The sequence below is a fragment of the Pagrus major genome, chromosome 9 (assembly GCF_040436345.1).
Source record: "Pagrus major chromosome 9, Pma_NU_1.0".
Classification (NCBI taxonomy): domain Eukaryota; kingdom Metazoa; phylum Chordata; class Actinopteri; order Spariformes; family Sparidae; genus Pagrus; species Pagrus major.
In genome coordinates, this window is record NC_133223.1 from 789,785 (window position 1) to 812,147 (window position 22,363).

Genomic DNA, 22,363 nt, shown 5'->3' on the forward strand with positions numbered 1-22,363 from the left:
GATGCACCTGTTTGAGGTCATTAACTGCATAAAGACACCTGTCCACCCCATACAATCAGTAAGACTTTAACTTGTAACATGGCGAAGACCAAAGAGCTGTCCAAAGACACCAGAGACAAAATTGTACACCTCCACAAGGCTGGAAAGGGCTACGGAGCAATTGCCAAGCAGCTTGGTGAAAAAAGGTCCACTGTTGGAGCAATCATTAGAAAATGGAAGAAGCTAAACATGACGGTCAATCTCAATCGGAGTGGAGCCCCATGCAAGATATCACCTCGTGGGGTCTCAATGATTCTAAGAAAGGTGAGGAATCAGCCCGGAACTACACGACAGGCGTTGGTCAATGACCTGAAAAGAGCTGGGACCACCGTTTCCAAGGTTACTGTAGGTAATACACTAAGACGTCATGATTTGAAATCATGCATGGCACGAAAGGTTCCCCTGCTTAAACCAGCACATGTCAAGGCCCGTCTTAAGTTTGCATATGACCATTTGGATGATACAGAGGAGTCATGGGAGAAAGTTTTGTGGTCAGATGAGACCAAAATAGAACTTTTTGGTCATAATTCCACTAAGCGTGTTTGGAGGAAGAAGAATGAAGAGTACAATCCGAAGAACACCATCCCTACTGTGAAGCATGGGGGTGGTAGCATCATGCTTTGGGGGTGTTTTTCTGCACATGGGACAGGACGAGTGCACTGCATTAAAGAGAGGATGACTGGGGCCGTGTATTGTGAGATTTTGGGGAACAACCTCCTTCCCTCAGTCAGAGCATTGAAGATGGGTCGTGGCTGGGTCTTCCAACACGACAACGACCCGAAGCACACAGCCAGGAAAACCAAGGAGTGGCTCCGTAAGAAGCATATCAAGGTTCTAGCATGGCCCAGCCAGTCTCCAGACCTGAACCCAATCGAAAATCTTTGGAGGGAGCTCAAACTCCGTGTTTCTCAGCGACAGCCCAGAAACCTGACTGATCTAGAGAAGATCTGTGTGGAGGAGTGGGCCAAGATCCCTCCTGCAGTGTGTGCAAACCTGGTGAAAAACTACAGGAAACGTTTGACCTCTGTAATAGCAAACAAAGGCTACTGTACCAAATATTAACATTCATTTTCTCAGGTGTTCAAATACTTATTTGCAGCTATATCTCACAAATAAATTGTTAAAAAATCATGCATTGTGATTTCTGGATTTTTCTTTTTAGTTTATCTCTCTCACAGTGGACATGCACCTACGATGAAAATTTCAGACCCCTCCATGATTTCTAAGTGGGAGAAACAGCAAAATAGCAGGGTGTTCAAATACTTATTTTCCTCACTGTATATAAAACATGGTTTTACTCTTTAAAAGTGATTGTTTAATTGAGTAGGCGGTGAGCAGATCGAATCTGGTCTTAAGTTCCAACCGTTTTTTATACAAATCTGGACACTTAGTCTGGGCGTACTGTTTGTCAATCTCTCTGATTTGGTGGGCAAGGTCTGATTGTTCTTGGTGAGATTTTCGCTTCACTTGTGCGGTGTAGGCTATAATCTGCCCCCGAAGGTAGGCCTTAAGAGCATCCCACACAATTAAACAAGAAATGTCTGGAGACATATTTGTAGTAAGAAAAAAGGCTATTTCCTCCTGCATGAATTTGACGAAATTATCATCCGACAGCAAAGTTGAATTGAATCGCCACTGTCTGTTCCTCTGAGGGAGGCCAGGGAAAGACATGGTCAGGACAATAGGGGCGTGATCCGAGATGACAATACTTTGATAAGCGCACGAATGAACCAGTGGAATAAGTTTGTTATCGATAAAGAAATAATCGATCCTTGAGTACGTGTGATGGACGTGTGAAAAAAAAGAGTATTCTCTGTCATATGGATGCAAAGAACGCCATATATCACAAGCACCATAGTTAGAGAGAAAATCTTGAATAGAGCGGGCTGACCTACTCGCTGTGCCGGGGTTAGTAGAAGATCGGTCCAAAACCGGGTCTAACCAACAGTTAAAATCACCTCCGAGGATAAGAGAGTATGTATTAAGATCTGGGAGCAATGAAAACAGTCATTCAAAAAAACCTACGTCATCCACATTAGGAGCATAAATGTTTACGAATACTACAAGCGTGTTACATAGTTTACCTGAGACAATCACATACCAACCGAACCTATCAGAGATCACATTATGTTGCACAAAGGGAATATCTTGACTGATGAGAATTGAAACTCCCTGGGCTTTGGTTTGGAAAGAGGAGTGAAATCCCTGCCCCAACCATCGTGACAACAGACGGACGTTATCTGAACTGCGAATATGGGTTTCTTGTAGGAAAGCTATTTCTGCTTTAAGTTGTTTCAAATGTGACAAGACCTCTTCTTCTTTTTACAGGATGGTTCAGACCCTTAACATTCCAACTCAGTAGACCTAGATGTCTGTTCATAGTGCTTGATAAATAAAGTTAGAACATGAGCGCAGTGACCTAAGCAAAATATTAAGAGATAAGGTGTGACTAGTGCATTGTGCTGGATTCGAAAAGATTATTACAAAATTACCGGCAGTGACATCTAACCCCAACCCACCCTCCCCAACCAAGACAGCTGCTAGAAAAAAAAGCAGCAAGCTCTTCAGAACAAACATCAAACATCAAAAGCGCATTGTCATAGCGTTTTTAAGGGTCGTAATGCAGAGCTAGACTCTATATTAATAACACTCATAGCAGGACCGGGCCTCATATGAGAACAGAGAGAATAAGTAAATTCAGTTTTAGATACATTATTTATGCAAAGTGACCAAACACCGTGAGATTTGCTTGTAATATTAGTAATAGTCTGTGGAAGCTGTCAAAAGGAACAGCGTTAAAATACTCACATATGAACCACTGGACTGAACATATTCACCAGTATAAACAAATCACGCCGTCCATCTTGTAACTAGCCATACAGAAAGGCAGGACCCAAAGTGGAGCTACCTTTCCTCTGCTGGGTTAGTCGTTAAACAGTCCCGTTACGAAGTTTTCGAGGATTTGGGGAGACTCCTGATGTACTTGCGTGCCTGGTCCGCAGAGCTGATCCACTCTCTGGCTCCACTGGGCAGCGTCAGACGGAGCCGGGTGGGGAAGAGCAGAGCAGACCCAGTTTATAAAGTTCAGTCATTACGTCTCTATACTCCGCTCACTGGGTGACAACTTCAGGGCTGTAGTCCTCTACGATCCGAATTGGCTGGCCGCAATATTCGAGCTTCCGTCGCCGTGCCTCTCTGATGAGGAGATCCTTCGTCTGGTAGCGGTGTAGGCGGAGGAGGACTGGTCGCGGTCGCTGTCCGGGGGCCGGTTTCGATGCCAGAGAGCGATGAGCTCTGCCGATTTCTGGTGGAGATGGCAGTAACTCGCTCCCAAATGCCTCACACAGCAGCTTCGAAAAAAAGTCAGTCCGCTTTCGGTAGACTCCGGCAGGCCCAAAATGCGCACGTTTTGACATCTACTTTGGCTCTCCAGGTTGGAGACTTCAGCCTTGAGCTTAGCATTGTCGTCTCTCAGAGTCGAGCAGATGTTCTCAAGGTCCGAAACTCTTTGACTGATGTCCTCTGCAGCGAGTTCAAGGGACGAGACACTCTGGCCTTGGTCCTCTACTGCGAGCTGCGTTTGGTCGAGCTTCGAGTCGAGCTGGCTGAATGTTGTCTTGAACTCGGTGGCTAGAGAGTCACGATGCTGTTCGAGCAGCGCAGTGATGGCTTCCAGCGTTAAGCTAACGTTAGCTTCTTCTTTTTTGCTCGATTTTCCGCTTTTCGAAGCCATTTCAGAGAGAAAACTTGTTTTTTCCGGGCAAAACAGGACAGGAGATTAAAGAAGATAGAAAATAATTCTTCCTAACAATTAAGTTTGAGGGCTGGGTTGTTTGAAAAGTTCAGCATTCACAGGAGCTCTCGCTTACACGTCTACTCCATCTGCCCTACCAACCAGAAGTCAATTTGTTTTTTTTACTTAGTCAGGCAGCCATCCAGTCCAGTCAGTCTGAGGATGCAGTCCGAGTTGATTGGTGTCTCATTTTAGGCCAATACACAAGGGCTTGCAACCTTTTGTATGTCAAGGTGGCCGGACTGTCATGGTAATGGTGAAGAAGCTCATGGTGGAGTAAAGAAGGAATATAGATTTGGTAAAGGGGTTTTGTGAGGTAATTGCACAAATCTGTATTATATTGTCCTCATAAATGGTGAACTTTGTAGTAGGATTTTAAATGATTTCTCCTGTTTTGATGATTTTGTCATAGAGGCTCTGGATGGCAGAATCTTCCAAAGCATAAGAAAGTGAGTGGCATAAGTAGCAGGTTGGTGTTGGGGGTCATCCACAGGAGCTCCTGACAAAACATCTGGTACTGTATTGTATTTTCCTTTATGGTAGAATACCGTACTAATTGTAACGGCTCTGGGATAAAAGCTGTCTTTGAGTCTGTTAGTGAGTGATTTAATGAACCTAAGCTCGAACAGATGATGTCCAGGGTGGGATGTGTCTTTTAGGATGTTGGCTGCCCTACTGAGGCAGCGAGAGCTGAAAATGTTCTCCAGGGAGGGCAGTGGGCAGCTGGTGATTTTCTGGGCGGTGTTGATGACCCTCTGAAGGGCTCTCCTGTCCGCTGCTGAGTAGCTGGCATACCACATAGAAATACAGTACACCAGCACACTCTTGATGTAGCAGCGCTAGAAGGACACCAGCAGCTTCTCCTCCAGGTTGGTTTTCCTGAGGATTCTCATGAAGTGGAGTTGCTGCTGTGCCTTTGTGGTGTGAGGTGGTGTTTGTAGTCCAGGAGAGATCCTCTGCAATGTGTGTGCCCAGAAATCTGAAATCAAAGAACCTTTTCCACACAGTCCCCATTGATGAATAGGGGTAGAAGGTCTACACTGCTCTTCCGGAAGTCTATTACGAGTTCCTTTGTTTTTGCGGTATTCAGGATGAGGTTGTTGTCTGAACACCACACTGCCAGTCTTTGGACTTCAACCATGTAGGCAGTCCAGCCAAGCTCGTATTGTCTGCGAACTTCACGATGGTGTTAATGGAGCAGGTGGGGAGACAGTCGTGGGTGTAGAGGGTGTAGCTGAGGGGGCTCAAAATGCAGCCCTGTGGAGAGCCGGTGCTGAGTGTGATGGCTGGTCCCAGGTCAATTCAATTCAATTCAAATTTATTTATTTATCCCCAGGGGACAATTAAAAACAGACACAAACAAGTCAGCACGTTAAGTACACAAGTCAGCACGATAAGTACACAAGTCAGCATGTTAGTTACACAGCAGTAAATGTTTCCGTTGTGTAAAGTTTTATACACACTGTACATACTTCAAAACTACTATTACTCTTCTGCCGTGATGTAGCGAAATATTCAAGCTAACCTGTGCATTCAATTAGTCACACTCAATGGCACACTCAAACTTATGACCACCAAAAAAACACAAGCTACTGATGTAATGTTTAAACCACAATCAATTTCAAATAAATGAATCTTCAGAGAGATACAGATGAAGCCCTCTTAAACTTCCTGTTTCTCCGTGAAGGGCCCCTAACCTGGTCGAGTCCAAGACTGGAATAAGATCCCCCGTGATGACGTAGTGAATGCGGGCCGAATCGTAAAGCCCCTAAGCGCCATGTGTGGAAACCAGTTGCGATGGGTTTATTTATCCACCAGGACGAGCAGCAATGATGGAGCAGCCTCCATCAGTGTCACTTCAGCGTTAAAGCGTGAAATCAGCTGTTCTGACTGTATCATAGATATACAGTTTTTAACGTGTGTGAGAGAGTGATTCCCACACAGAGCACATTTAATGATTATCAGGCTACCATATCATGAGGTCATCAATATTATGCATCCGCTTTTCTTTTTTCAACAGTACTGCATTAAAGTTAAAGTGGCTAGGGAATTAATTATTTAACAGGAAGAAAAGAACTACGTGAGCGGCACTCATCTGAGTGGATGATTGTACTGCAGTGGTACTGGGACAAAGTTATTGGAAATGTTTGGCTTACATGAGTCAGAAGCAATCCTGTGCAAAACAAGACAAAACAAAACACAATGGATAGATTGCCACACACAGTTTTTCTTTCTTCCTGTTAAATATTTGATTTTCCAGCCATATTGCTTTAACTTCAAAAAGCTGACACATAACATTGATGACCTCATGATATGATAGCCTTTTATTCTTTAAATATGCTCGGTTCGTGATCATAATTGTATTTGAAGTATTTGGTTTTAATATTTCACAGGGTGTGGGTGGTTACCAGACGCATGCACTATTACACTCAGGTCACACATTTTCAGCAGAAACGATTGTCATTACGCTGTATAATTTTTTAGAAACAAAGTTTTTAGTATGTAGTACAACGAAATATTGCAGATCCTTCTCCTAGAAAGACTGTCTGCAGTCTTGTGTGGCACTGAAAGGAAATTTTGTCAATTATCATTTTTATGTCAAGTATGAAAAGGTGCAACTTCCTATATACTCCCATTTTTTTTCAGCCATGTTTTAGTATTAGGGTGGTCTTTTATCTTGCATGGGACTTTCATTCATCTTGGTTATAAAGCACTGACTGGGCTTGTTATTGGCTTGTTTTATTTATAATAGTTTTAGTGTTGTTGCTTGTTTGTTTTCTGTATGTACGTACGTAATTTTGTCTGTACAAAAATGTATGTTGTGGGTGGGTTCACAATAAAAGAATAAAAATTTAAATGAGAGTAATCTCAATTACTAATTATTACTTTGGATGTATTTATTTACCCATATATATTTCCTAAGTTTCATTGTTGCACTCTTTTCTTACACAATAATTGCTAAATTAAACTTTTAGAGGTTTTGATACTGAAGTCGGTGTAAGCATGCATTGTAAACTACATTCAAGTAAAGCTGGCACAAAAGCCTTTTCAGCAGGTTGGAATGTTTCTTTTCAGTTATTGTCAACACGAAAAGCCTTTTTATGTTTTGCCATTTATTACAAAGTTTACAAAATCTACAAAAATATCACTGCAATAGTGGACACTAAAATGCCACTCCTTTTTTAGAGGAAGAAATTTGCTGTGATGTTTTGTGCATAAAAAATGAAGGCTGATTGCTGCAACAGTCAAGAACATGAATATAGAACAGGAAAATTACAATAAAAATATTAAAGCTGCAGGCAGCGATGAACGGGCCCTCACAGTCTACGCGCATCGGGGCGTGCTGCTGTCGGTATTAAAAAAGTACGCTGAAGTGCGTAGAACTCCCGGCAATATACATAAAGAACAAATAATGAGACAACTACACTGTGTGACCCTACAGACTCTTAAACAGAGGTTTGTATCCATTAGCAAGGCAGCACTGCCCTCTGTTGGAGAAAGCCTGAATTTACAATCAAAAGTGAATGCAGGCAAGCTGTTATTTCATCATTTAGCAATAAAAGCACCACCTATTGGGCGATTTGCACCAAATTTTGCACAAACCATCATCAGGCCATGGAACACAATTCCCAAAAGTTTTGTGGTAATGGGACCGTATTTCGGCAAGATATGCAAGACTGTCTGTTTGGAACAAAATGTACAGGAAGTTGTTATTTAATAACTTGAGTATTCTTTGGAATATCACAATTCTTTTTACAACTTTTTGTCATGAGGGTCCACAGATGCTGTGTGCAATGTTTGGTCCAGATCGGTGAAATTGCATGGGAGAAGTTAGGAAAAGTATGTTTGCGACATTTTGTGAATTAGCGCATGGAAATTTAGCGTGAAAGTGGGCGTGGCCTACATCACACAATTCAGCTGAATTCAGCGAACACGTAGATATAAGTTTTAAAACTGTGCCATATATTATGTGGGAGTAATTGGCCAAAAACGTTTTTTGTCTTGATAATATTGACAACATTTTTGTCTTGATAATAGCGCCACCTGCTGGTCATTTTTGGTGTGTGAGTTGCAGGGGCCAGTCTATACCACCCCTATGAATTTCATTGACATAATTGCTATGGTGTGGGCACAGTGCCAAATATAAAATTAGACTGCCACCAAAGCGCCACCTAGTGGCGGATTGGTAACACCTTCGTCAGCTATCCTCAGGAGGGCATTGGCGATAACTTTACCAAGTTTTGCATTAATCCAACCAACCGATGTGGAGATATAAAATACTTTAATTTAAAGAGCGCCACCTAGTGGTCATCGTCCAAGATTTTTCAGAGAGCCTCAGGGTCTCATGTGGAAGTAGTAATCTGAGTTTCATGTCATTCAGACAGACCAATGTGGAGATATGCAACACTTCCCGTTTGGAACAAAATGTACAGGAAGTTGTTATTTAATAACTTGAGAATTCTTTGGAATATCAAAATTCCTATGACAACTTTGTGTCAGGAGGCTCCACAGATGCTGTGTGCAAAATTTGGTGCAAATCGGTGAAATTGCCTGGGAGGAGTTAGCAAAAGTAGGTTTGCGACATTTTGCGAATTTGTGAAAAATGTGAAAAAGTAACCGGAAATGGGTGTGGCCTATATCACAAGATTCAACACAATTCAGGGAACGCGTGGATATAAGGTTTTTGAATGTGGGCCAAAGTATGTAGGAGTTATGAGCCAAAACTCACTTTCCTTGATTATAGCGTCACCTAGTGGTGGAAGTTCACGACAACCATAGATTATCAAATTTTTCACCAAGCCTAATGTGTTTGCCAAATAAAATCACATTTTCGAGGTTCCGGTGATGACGTCGTACTGAGAGGATCGAGGCCAGTAAGCTCCCGACAGAATTATCCACAAATTTATATTTTAAGGGTCATATTAGTAGCCATACTTGAGATATTGAACCGTGAGTGGCCTATAAACATATCTGGCCGAGAAATGCCGAACTACAAGCCCACAAAAGCCCCGGTCCAGAAAACTATTCCGCAAGTCCAAGGCGAAGCTAATGCTAAAAATGACGACGTAGCAGGAGCTAACGATAGCCTTGTAACTGCGGTGGCGGCGGAGACTACGGCCAAAGTTGCGGCCGTCATGGAAGAGAAGATGTCGATGATTTCCAACAAACTGGATATCATCACGGCCAAGCTGGAAAGTGAATCACAGCGTATTGAGGAGGTAGAAAACCGCATCTCCAGTGCTGAAGACATCATTGCTGATTTGGAAGGCAGGCTAGCAGACACGGAAAATAAACTTGCTGCCCTCACTAACCGCATGGATGACCAAGAGGCAAGATCCCGCAGGGATAATATTAGGATCTTTGGTGTCAAAGAAGGGATTGAAGGGAACAATGCGCTGCATTTCTTTGAAACCTGGCTGCCCAAACTTCTTAATATGGAAACCAAGAAGGGCAGGGTCCTGCTGGACAGATGCCACAGACGCCTCGGCCGACCTAAACCCGGGATGCCCCGCGTAGTCGTAATGAAGCTTCATTACCCGGCGGATAAAATGAAGATATTGGCACTCGGCGCAAAACAGAAGCTCGAGTACGAAGGGGCCAGGATCTCCATTCGACATCCCGCAAAATGTCCTGCAGCAACGGAGGGGCTTCAACGAGGTGTGCCAAAAGCTGATCTCCAGGAACATCAGGTTCAGGATGTACCCAGCGACCCTCCGCTTCACCTACAACAACAAGGATTTCTCCTTCGACACAGCTGAGGAGGCTGCTCACTTAATTGGGGCAATGGATACGGTTCCGTGAGTACTGTAAAGAGCTGCTGATCGGGGTATGCCACCCTGGGCGCACAGTCCTTACGGGCTGCTACACACAAGATGACTTTGTGATGTGCTGGCTAGACATAAGGTGACTTTATTGTGGGGGTTCGAGTCGGGAGTGAGTGGGTGTCATGATGGCTGCGCTTCACGGAGAACTGTGGACCATGGTCAATTGCACTCACAACACGCGTTGTTTCCTCCCAGCTCCAAGGGACCCTTTGTTTTGTATCCCTGGGAGGACTGTTCATGTTTCGTCCACAAGGACACGTTCGTTTCAGCTGAGTGTGTTTAATGACGAGTACACGTTCCTAGTACTTGAGTTGTTTGAGTACACGTTTAAAGAGAGTAAGTTAGGTCTGGGATCCCCCCCCACCCCTTTTTTAAATTTTTTTTATTTTTTTTTTCCTCCTGCTTTTGTGCCCTTCTACTATTTCTTTTACGGATCTTGCATTAAGACTAGATGTATAGTCAATCATCTGGCTGGGTGGAATGATGAACACCACTAAATATGTGTCGTTTAATGTAAAGGGAATAAATAATGCTGTTAAACGTAAGAAACTATTATGCTGGCTAAAGAAGGGAAAAGCTAACATAGTCCTGTTACAAGAAACCCATTTGGATGATAAGGAACATGAAAAACTTAAGAGAGAATGGGTGGGACAAATTTATTACTCATCATTTTCTACAAGTAAGAGAGGGGTGGCCATCGTAATAAATAAAAATACGCCGTTTACTTTAGAAAAGTGTATTAAAGATGATCAAGGTCGATATGTGATTATCACAGGATTCTTATATGGGGAACGTATAATGATTGGCTCTGTATATGCTCCTAATGTGTACCAAGAAGAATTTTACTCTAAATTGTTAGCTGATGCCTCGGCAATGTCTGCAACATTTAGTATACTTGCAGGAGACTTCAACTGTGTCATGAACCCTGAGGTGGACCAACACCCCTTGACTAAAGTCACATCTAAAATGAGGGAGGCCACTAGAGAGCTCTGTGTAGACTTACAGTTGTTTGATGCTTGGAGAATTCTCCACCCTAGAGGGAGGGATTATACCTTTTATTCTCATCCACACCAAAGTTTTTCCCGAATAGATTATTTTTTTGTCTCAAGGATGGTTTTAGATAGAGTGGAGGAATGTACTATAGGTACTCGTCTACTATCAGACCATGCAGATACGTCCATTATAGTTTCTCCCCCCTCCCCCCAACCTACACCACGCTACTGGCGATTAAATCCCTCACTTTTTAATAATCCCTCATTTGTGACTTTTATGGAGGAACAAATTAATATTTTTCTTTCAACTAATGATAACAATGATACTAATCCATCAATACTTTGGGACACGCTCAAGGCTTATTTAAGGGGAGCCATAATTTCATATAGCACAGCCAGGAAAAGGGAAACTTTGAGAGTGCAGCTGAATTTAGAGAGACAACTGGCTGATCTTGATAAACAACTAAAGGATAATTACTCTACAACCCTGTTCAAAAAAGCAGAAGCCACACCGTCAGCTCTCAACCAACTTTTGACGCAAAAGGCAGAAGCAAGCATCTTCTATGCAAAACATAGGCTGTTGGAAATGGGTGACAAACCAGGGCGATTACTTGCCCGTTTAGCAGCTGGTAGGCGTGACATTAGGGCTATCTCCTCCTTAAAGGATGAAACTGGGAAAAATCATTATGAGACCACAACAATGGTGGATATAATGAAAAGCTTTTATGAAAAACTTTATACCTCAGAATCCACTAAACCATCACATTGTATACAGAATTTTCTAGAAAAGCTTAATCTGCCCTCTTTATCGGAAGCAGATAAATCCGCTCTTGGAAGACCTATAACCAGCGAAGAGATAAAAAATGCCATCAATTCCCTGCAGAATGGAAAAGCTCCCGGACCGGACGGTTATGGTCCAGAGTTTTATAAAAAATTAATAGACTCCATGGATGGACCTTTGCTAAGGATGTACCTTCATTCAATAGAACAAGGTTCCCTGCCGGGCTCATTATATGCTGCCAATATATCTTTAATCCTTAAAAAGGGAAAGCCCCCCGCGAGTGTAGCTCATACCGCCCTATTAGCTTGATGAATGTTGACAGTAAAATCTATTCAAAAATATTAGCAAAAAGACTTGAGAACTACTTGCCACTTCTAATTGGATCTGACCAAACAGGCTTCATTAAAAGCAGGAATTCTTATACCAATATGAGGAAATTACTTAACATCATTCAACATGCAAATACTAATCAGACACAAGGCCTTGTCATCTCCCTCGACGCCGAAAAGGCATTTGATCGTGTGGAGTGGCCTTATTTATTCATCATCATGGAAAAATTTGGATTAGGGGAGGGGTTTATTAAACTTATTAAGCTGATATATTTTTCACCCAAAGCGAGTGTACTTGTAAATGGATCAAATCATCAGAGTTTAAGTTAGGGAGGTCCACTCGACAAGGAGACCCTCTGTCCCCGCTTATTTTTGCTTTGGCCATTGAGCCACTGGCAGAGGCTATTAGAAGCCATAACAGCATAGCAGGTTTCCAAATTAAATCCACATCATATAAGATTGCATTATATGCAGATGATGTTCTTCTTTTTCTCACCAGTCCAGATGAGTCAATACCAGCTCTAATGTCTGTTGTTCGGACCTTTGGATCCTTCTCTGGATACAAGATTAATTTTAATAAGTCAATGGCCATGCCAATTGGATATGGACACACTGTGCCAAACATACCAGACTTTCCTTTCTCTTGGTCTACCTCAGGATTTTCATATTTCGGTATTTCTGTATCCCAGAATATTAAGAATCTACTGAGAAAAAATTTCAACACTGTACATAAAGATATCAAGAGTGATCTTAATAGGTGGATGGATTTACCAATTTCTTGGATGGGCAGAATTAACTTGTTAAAAATGAATGTTTTACCTCGGCTGCTGTATCTCATGCAAATGTTACCTCTGTTTATTTCTAAAAAGGTAGCAAGAGAGGTTGAAAGTGACTTTTCAAAGTTCATTTGGCAAAGGAAAAAACCCAGGTTAAGTATGAAAACTTTACAGCTCCCAAAAGACAGTGGAGGTCTAGCATTTCCTAATATTATATTATATAATTGGGCCTGTCATAGTAGATTCATATATGAATGGGTTCACTGCTATTTAAAGGGAATAGAGGACCCACTCGAATCATGGGCCTGTGCCCCATTTAGATTACTAGGGGAACTCACTAATAAAAAAAAACTGCCCTTCCCAAAGTAAGGGACAATCCAATAATTCAAAATACTATTAAGATCTGGCATGACATGCATAGATTTGTAGGCAGAAAGGGTGCCTTTTCCTATTTGACCCCACTTATGGGCAACAGAGACTTCCTACCTGGTGTTGATAATGTTGTATTTTGTACCTGGCAGGAAAGGGGAGTGAGAGTGGTTGGAGATTTGTTTGATGATAATAATATCCTCATGTCCTTCCCACAAGCACAAAACAGATTTGGACTTCCACAAAAAGATTTTTTTGCTTATCTTCAAGTCCGTCACTTTATTAATACAAATTTCAAGCCAACCCAAACAGATACATTGAAGGGACCAACCAATTGATAAGTTTATAATTAATTTTACATTAAGTAAAGGTCTTATCACATACTTTTACAACAGTCTTCTGAGATGTAACCAACACAATGTTGATGCGCTTGTGAAGCGATGGGAGGAGGACCTTCAAAGGGTATATGATGAAGATGCGTGGGAGGGATGTATTCGGTCCACTCACTCTCTGTTTCTTAGCAATAAATTTAAAGAAATACAATATAGAATACTTCATAGACAACACAGGACACCTCATGTTATGAACAAAATTGACCCTAATAGATCACCATTATGCCTTAAATGTAAGTCAACAAGTGGGACATATATACACTGGGGGGGGGGGATGCAGATGAATAGAGGGTGTAATTCATCAGTGGGGGTGGCTGGACTCGAATTCTGGTCCTAAAAAGACAAAGATGTGGCAGTGCAATTAGTGATATGATCAGGCTAAGACATACAGTTGCAAGAAAAAGTATGTGAACCCTTTGGAATTACCTGGATTTCTGCATAAATTGGTCATAAAATGTGTTCTGATCTTCATCTAAGTCACAACAGTAGACAAACACAGTCTGCTTAAACTAATACCACACAAACAATTTTATGTTTTCATGTTTTTATTGAACACAACATGTAAACATTCACAGTGCAGGGTGGAAAAAGTATGTGAACCCCTAGGCTAATGACTTTCCCAAGAGCTAATTGGAGTCAGCAGTCAGGAGTCAGCCAACCTGGAGTACAATCAATGAGATGAGATTGGAGGTGTTGGTTAAAGCTGCCCTGCCCTATAAAAAAAACACACCAGTTTTGAGTTTGCTATTCCCAAGAAGCATTGCCTGATTTGAACCATGCCTCGCACAAAAGAGCTCTCAGAAGATTTACGATTAAGAATTGTTGACTTGCACAAAGCTGGAAAGGGTTACAAAAGTATCTCTAAAATCCTTGATGTTCATCAGTCCATGGTAAGACAAATTGTCTATAAATGGAGAAAGTTCAGCACTGTTGCAAATCTCCCTAGAAGTGGCCATCCTGTAAAGATGACTGCAAGAGCACAGCGCAGAATGCTCAATGAGGTGAAGAAGAATCCTAAAGTGTCAGCTAAAGACTTACACAAATCTCTGGCACATGCTGACACCACGGAGGAAGCCACTGCTGTCCAAAAAAAACATTGCTGCACGTTTGAAGTTTGCAAAAGAGCACCTGGATGTTCCACAGCACTACTGGCAAAACATCCTGTGGACAGATGAAACCAAAGTTGAGTTGTTTGAAAGGAACACACAACACTATATGTGGAGAGCCTCATCCCAACTGTGAAGTATGGTGGAGGGGGCATCATGGTTTGGGGCTGCTTTGCTGCCTCAGGGCCTGTACAGATGGCTATCATCAACGGAAAAATGAATTCCCAAGTTTATCAAGACATTTTGCAGGAAAACTTAAGGCCATCTGTCCACCAATTGAAGCTCAACAGAAGATGGGTGATGCAACAGGACAACGACCCAAAGCACAGAAGTAAATTGACAACAGAATGGCAGAAAATACGCCTTCTGGAGTGGCCCAGTCAGAGTCCTGACCTCAACCCGATTGAGATGCTGTGGCATGACCTCAAGAGAGCGATTCACACCAGACATCCCAAGAATATTGCTGAACTGAAACAGATTTGTAAACAGGAATGGTCCAAAATTCTTCCTGACCGTTGTGCAGGTCTAATCTGCAACTACAGGAAACGTTTGGTTGAGGTTATTGCTGCCAAAGGAGGGTCAACCAGTTATTAAATCCAAGGGTTCACATACTTTTCCCAGCCTGCACTGTGAATGTTTACATGTCGTGTTCAATAAAAACATGAAAACATATAATTGTTTGTGTGGTATTAGTTTAAGCAGACTGTGTTTGTCTATTGTTGTGACTTAGATGAAGATCAGAACACATTTTATGACCAATTTATGCAGAAATCCAGGTAATTCCAAGGGTTCACATACTTTTTCTTGCAACTGTATACAGTGTTGTAGTATTTTGAATGTTACTGTTAAGCCCTCTGTACATGTAAGATATTATTAGTAGGATCTTTAATTTTAATGTTACAGACGGGATTTATACATTATTTCACTCGGATAATGTCAGTACTCATAATACATACATCAAAGTGCCATCTGCCCTTTTTTTTGGGAAGAAAGACAGGTCATCAGACAGCCACATGGTTTTCACAGGGCACACGGTTTACTAAGTACAAATAAGTGAGATTTTCAGCCACTTTAGACTTACTTGTCACTGTCACTCAGTCCAATGCTTGATACAGTAGGATCTTCCAGCTCTGCAGGCCCTGGTCATCTCTTCATGAGGGTAGAAGCCAGAGCTGCTCCATGTTCTTTCCTGGAGCAAAAATGTCATGCTTTACAAACTGTACACAATAACAGTGTCTTCGCTACAGACATGCTTAATAATCCTTGTAATGTCCTCAAAAATGTTTTGCAAAGTTACATAACCTCAAATCTTGCCTCATCTCAAAACAGTCATGCCAAGTGGTTAGAATGTGATGAATTAAACAACATTTTTTCAGTCTGTCTATTTGTGTGTCCAAACAATCACAATTTATATTCACCAGCTATAAGTAAAGGCAACTTATAACTGACAGCAGGGCAAGAATATGCAAAACTCTATCAAACTGTTGAACCTCCGACAGCTGGTCCAAATAAGACTGCTATCTTATGATCTTCATGTGTGTTTACATTACAGCTTACTTAGCTCAGTTTTAGCTACGCCATAGTAACAAGAAAATAGTCACATCACGCTAACTATTACAGTTTGTGTTGTCATTAGTTAAACCAAAGATATGTTTCAGTAAAGACCCAACATTTGATGTTACTTACCAGTCTAACGAAACTTTGAGAGTTCATCTTTTTACTCGCCCACGGCTGTCTCCGGTGTTGGAAAGTCCCGACATAATGTACTCTTGTTTAGCTTCTTTTTACATGGCTTCTTTTCTCTGCCCGGACGTGGTATCTTTTCAGTATCTGTTGTCTGAGATGATGATAAAAGCTTCTACATCTTTATGTTCACTGAATAACTAAACTTCTTCGCGGTAGTTCCCTCTGGCCAGCTCAACTTCTTCATCCTCACCTGTGGCACATTGGAGGCTACAGTGACTCATTATCGCCCCTCAGACCGGGAGGTATTATTACAAGAAGGGACGGCCTGAGAGGCTAAAGAGGCTACAGTTACTCACTATCGCCTCTCAGGCCAGGCTGACTTATTACAACAGAGACCAATGTAGAATATACAGAATATATACAGTATATACAATATAAAGTCCCTGGCTGCTTTGCAATGGATATCTCTGCAATACAATACAAAGGCATCTTGGACGTAATGCCAGAACTGTTGATTCCTCACACTGTAGTTAGGGTTAGTTCATTTTTTGATTGATTTAAATTCAAATTATGTCCAGATCTTACTGAATGCACCTTTTAACAGACTCTGTTTTATTAGTATGGACAGGCAATTAAGTAGCTTTCTTAGATCAGAGATTTTTGCACACAATGCAGAGGACTCGTTGATACAGAACAGACCAACAACTTTGTCCCGCACTTAGGAGGAATTAAGTGAGCATCAAATATGTTTTACAAGAATTATTGACTGTGACAAATTAGTTTTCTTTCAGCTTTTGGAGGAATCTAATCATGTACCTGGTCAATGACAAGTATTGGAGTGGACACATTTTTTTTTTATTTGAAGTGACATTACCCCCATGGCCACTGTGATTACACACCTAGGGGCAGCCCATTGAAAATATGAAGTAGTATTTAATCTACTCACCTCTTCTCCTATCTTCCTTTGCTCTTGTTTTTCCTCCAGTTTCTTGGTCAGCCTGAATGGATGAGAGAGAGACACAGAGAGAGTGTGTAGCAGACTAAACACAGGAATATACAAATGCCGTTTTTAGATCTACACGGTTCGACTCGGCACAGCAGGTGGTTTTCCATTTCCACCACAACTGGGCTACCTGCTTGAAGGTGTATCTTAAACCAATGATGCGCTTGCCCCAATCCCTGCATTTCTTTCAAACAATCACAGCTAATTCAGTTACAAACATGTTTAATCTACTATAACTTCTTCACAATAAAAGCTCTTCATTAGTCATCAGTCACATTAGTCACATTAGTCATATCGTTATTTAGTCATTTAAAAGCATTTATTATAAAGCAGCATTACAGGAAACATGTTTTAACAGTAGTAACAAACCATGACTCCTGAAACATATGAAAATGAACATGATGAAACATTAAAACACAGCAGATGTCTGAAAGTACAAACAGGGCGAGAGAAACAAAAAAGAAAAAAAAGAGATTCAGTTAGAAGCTAAAAAGAAGTACTGAGAGCTGAATACACTGACTTTTAAAAATGTCTTTCTCTCAGGTTTCCTACAAAGACATGAGTTCAGTATCAATTTTAGGGGGAGATGGGTGCTTGTTATGGGTTGGCTGCATGGATGTTGGTTGGCTGCAGTCATGAGACATCACAGTGGCCCGCTTGGAGGTGGAGCAGCCGCGGCTTGGCCCTACTCTGGAGCAGGGCCATTGCCAGTGCAGTGGCATGGCTCAACTCAGCACCATAAACTGAGAAAACATGCCTTGTCCCACCACAGACTGCATCCTCATCCTTGTGTTCCAAGGATATCAAGAGTCATAAATATACCGCATTCCTCACTATGTTGGTTCCTCTCTTCTCCTTCTATTCTAAGTGACTGAAATGGTTCGAACTATCTATTTGACTGTGTAAATATATCTATCTATCTCAGAATATGTAATCATTTTGACATGAGACTAACTCTCCTTCAAAATCTGCTATTTTACAGGATTCCACTCTGCTATCTGATGACTTTTTTGTAATAACTTTTGACACAATGATTTAAGGAAATGCCAGGACTACATGAGTGTATTTGATGTTGATTTACTTATGATTTGAGTTCTATTATCATTTATTATTTTTGATGTGCTTTCCTGTTATGTAATCCTAAATTACAGATAAGAATATGTTTATTTGGTATATTACTTGTTACTCTGTGTCATTTGATGAATTCAACTTACAAGCTGAATTGTTTCCATTGGTTCTTAGTTATGTCGCACATATCAAAGAGAACGAGTCAGTTTCCAATTTGCCAGCATGTATAATTCAATTATTTTTTTAGTCCGATCAATCAAGTTACTCCCCTTTAAGAAGAGGCCAGTTCTCTTCCAAACAAAGAAATGGCTCCATGCATCTCAACCCTGCAGCCTGTCACTGAATGCAACAAGACCGGAGAACACATGCTGAGTCGTATCAGTGGCCTCAGGTAGGCCTTGTCTGAGCCTGGACTCATCATCCTGAAGAAGTTAGACCAGCTGCTTCACTGAACCGACTAAACAGTGGTCATCATCTGGCTGTGTCCTGGCAACCAAATGATCACAGAGTCTGCTCGTTATGCTAGGCACTTTTCGGGAACTTCATGCCTCTTCATCAGCCCAATGAGTTGAGGCAGAGCTTATTCTTGAATGATTTTTGCTTCTATTAACCTCAGTGAGGTATTCCCCTTTTTGTGTTTTTGAATGGTTTTTAATAGAATTCATTCATTCTGTCGGAAATACCTTATAGTCAAGAGTATATGCGAAAAAAATTTCACTTTTTCATAAAAGTATGAAACTTGGTACAGTTGTACAGTTTGGGGCCCTGAATATTTTCAAAGATGGAGCCATCAAAAAAATGCCATGTGGTGGCTATGGTGGCCATTTTACTTTCTGCCATAACTGAATTATGCATTTTGCATCATGTCTCCTGAACCAAACATGACAACATAGAAAAGGTGATGTCCACCCCCATGTTTTGATGGTCAAGGATTATAATGATACCATATACGAGATTATAAATTGTTCAGGTGAAGAGTTAATGGTGAATTCAAGTACGTTGTGATAACGAAACTAGATAGTTCAGGTGATATGTCAAAAAATCTGTCACTTTTTCATTGAAGCATGAAACATGTACAGTTGTACAGTTTGGGGCACTTGTAAAGAACATGTACAGGGGAGGTTTTTTCCGTAACTTAATTCAAAAAGCGAACCTTTCATTACACGTAAAGTGTAATATTTCAAGCCTTTTTTTGTGTGTGTTAATTCTGATGATAATGGCTTACAGCTCATATAAATCAAAAATCCATTATCTCAAAATATTAGAATATAACATAAGACCAATCAAAAAAGGATTTGATTATACAGAAATATCGACCTTCTGAAAAGTATGTGCATTTATGCACTCAATAATTTATGGTCCACACTCCTTTTGCATGAATTACTGCATCAATGCTGCATGGCAAGGAGGCTATCAGCCTGTGGCACTGCTGAGGTGTTATAGAAGCCCAGGTTGCTTTCATAGCAAGTTGAGTTCAAGTGACTTCAACAGCTCTAATTTTTCTGTGATGGAATGAATGGAGATACTTTGTCACAAAAAACATTCATGAAGTTTGGTTCGAAAATGAATTTATTATAAGTCTGTGACCAAATCTGCTGGCTCAAAAATATACATACAGCAACTTGAAAGATCAATTTTGGTTAATATAAAAAGTTGTGTGAATCAAATTTGCTTTGTAGCATGGCCTCTTAACTTCTTCTGAGTGATTCTGATTGATAACAGCTGATGACTTTTCTGGGCCCATTATAAAAGGGCTTGTTTGATACACCCATTAAACTCAGCCACAACCACTATAATGGGAAAGTCTAAGGAGCTCAGCATTGATCTTAAAGTTCACATTATTGATTTGAAGCCATTTCAAATCAGTTACAGGTCCCAACTGTGCAAACAGTTGTTCGTAAGTATAAAGTGCATGGCACAGTTGTGTCACTACCACCATCAGGAAAAAAACACATACTATCACCTGCTGCTGAAAGAAAATCGGTCAGGATGGTCAAGAGTGGAGATCGACCGATAGTGGATTTTTGAAGGAAGATATAATAATGATAGTTGGGAGAAGGAAAAGGCTGATAGCTGTATATATTATATATATATATATATATGTATATATATACAGTCGTCCTCAAAATTATTCATACCCTTGCTAATTTTTGTGATTTTCTATTTTTGTGATGAAATGACTGCATTTTTTCAAGTTTGTTTATGAGGTATACGTGACCAACAAGTGAAAGAATGACAACAATACACAATTCAAAAAATTCTTCATTTCAGGGGTATTTTATTCATGGATTCCCAAAAAATGCCATGTTCAAAATTATTCATACCCCTGACAATATCTCAACAAAAATGTTTGTCCTGTGGTTATTTCAAAATGTTACAATGGAATAAATACCATTAACATTGTTGAACAAATGTTAAACACTGATTTAAAAAAATAGCATCTTTCCAGAAGAGTATAAATAGAGGAAAAGTGTTCTGGTCATTCTCAATTTCTGGTCATCATGGTCAAGAAGAAGGAGCTCAGTGAAGACCTACATCGACGTCTTGTGCGTGCCCACAGTGAAGGAAAGGGTTACAAGGCCATTTCAAAGCAGTATGATGTCCCTGTGGCAACCGTCCAGAGCATAATTAACAAGTACAAGAAATTCAATACTGTTAAAAACCTCAGCGGGCGTGGCAGGAAGCGTAAGGTGTCCCCCAAACTTGCCAGGAAAATATGCAGAGAGGTCAACAACAACCCCCAGACCACAACCAAGGCCCTAATTGAAACGCTTGACCAGGCAGGGACAAAGGTCTCACGGTCCACCATTGAGCGAGTCTTGCACAGAGGAGGTCTCCATGGACATAGGCTTCGGAAGACGCCGCTGCTCAGGAGGAAACATGTGCAGGCTCGCCTGGCCTTTGCTAGAGGTCATTTGAAGTAAGATTCCAGCTTTTGGTCAAACATCCTGTGGTCTGATGAGACCAAGTTGGAGTTATTTGGCCATATGGATGCTCAATATGTCTGGAGGAAGAAAGGCGAAGCATATAAACCAAAGAACACTGTGCCCACAGTCAAGTACGGTGGTGGAAGCATAATGCTATGGGGATGCTTCTCTTCCAGTGGCACAGGGAACCTAGTCAAGGTCCAAGGAATAATGAAAAAGGAAGATTACATCAGGATCCTTGATGAAAACGTGAAGGAATCTGCTGAGAAACTACAGCTTGGCCACAACTGGACGTACCAGCAAGACAATGATCCCAAACACACTGCCAAGGTAGTGAAGAAATGGTTCAAGGACAATGATGTCAACGTCCTAGAATGGCCAAGTCAGAGTCCTGACCTGAATCCCATCGAGAACTTGTGGCATCACTTGAAGACCAGAGTGATGGCTAGGAAACCGACCAACCTGACCCAGCTTGAGGCTTTCGCAAAGGAGGAATGGGCAAACATCCCACAGGAGACATGCAGGAGGCTTGTGGACACATACAAGAATCGTCTCAAAGCAGTCATAAAAAACAAAGGCTATGCTATTGACTATTAAAGAAAGACATTGGACTAGGGTATGAATAATTTTGAACATGGCATTTTTTGGGAATCCTTGAATAAAATACCCCTGAAATGAAGAATTTCTTGAATTGTGTATTGTTGTCATTCTTTCACTTGTTGGTCACGTATACCTCATAAACAAACTTGAAAAAATGCAGTCATTTCATCACAAAAATAGAAAATCACAAAAATTAGCAAGGGTATGAATAATTTTGAGGACGACTGTATATATACACCGATCAGCCACAACATTAAAACCACTGACAGGTGGCATGAATAACATTGATCATCTCATCACAATGCGATGTTCTGCTGGGAAACCTTGGGTTCTGACATTCATGTGAATGCCACTTTACACGCACCACCCATCCAAACACTGTTGTGGAACAATTACACCCCCTCATCACAACAACACTACCCGATGGCAGTGGCCCCCCAGCAGAACAATGTGCCCTGACACACCGCAAACACTGCTCAGGAGCAGTTTTGACTGCATAAGGGGAACCTAATATTAGGCAGGTGGTCATAATGTTATGCCTGATTGGTGTATACAGTGGTGCTTGAAAGTTTGTGAACCCTTTGGAATTTTCTATATTTCTGCATAAATATGACCTAAAACAACATCAGATTTTCAAGTACTAAAAGTAGATAAAGAGAACCCAATTAAACAAATGC

General features: G+C 41.1%; 1 protein-coding gene across 1 annotated transcript in view; it reads right to left on the reverse strand.

Annotated features, from left to right (window-relative positions):
- ubxn4 (UBX domain protein 4) overlaps positions 1–22,363 on the reverse strand; it is a 193,249-nt gene that overhangs the window by 71,865 nt on the left and 99,021 nt on the right. The window contains exon 7 of the mRNA XM_073473309.1: positions 17,035–17,086. Within this exon, the coding sequence (XP_073329410.1) occupies positions 17,035–17,086 (52 nt within the window). The remainder of the gene's footprint in view (positions 1–17,034; positions 17,087–22,363) is intronic.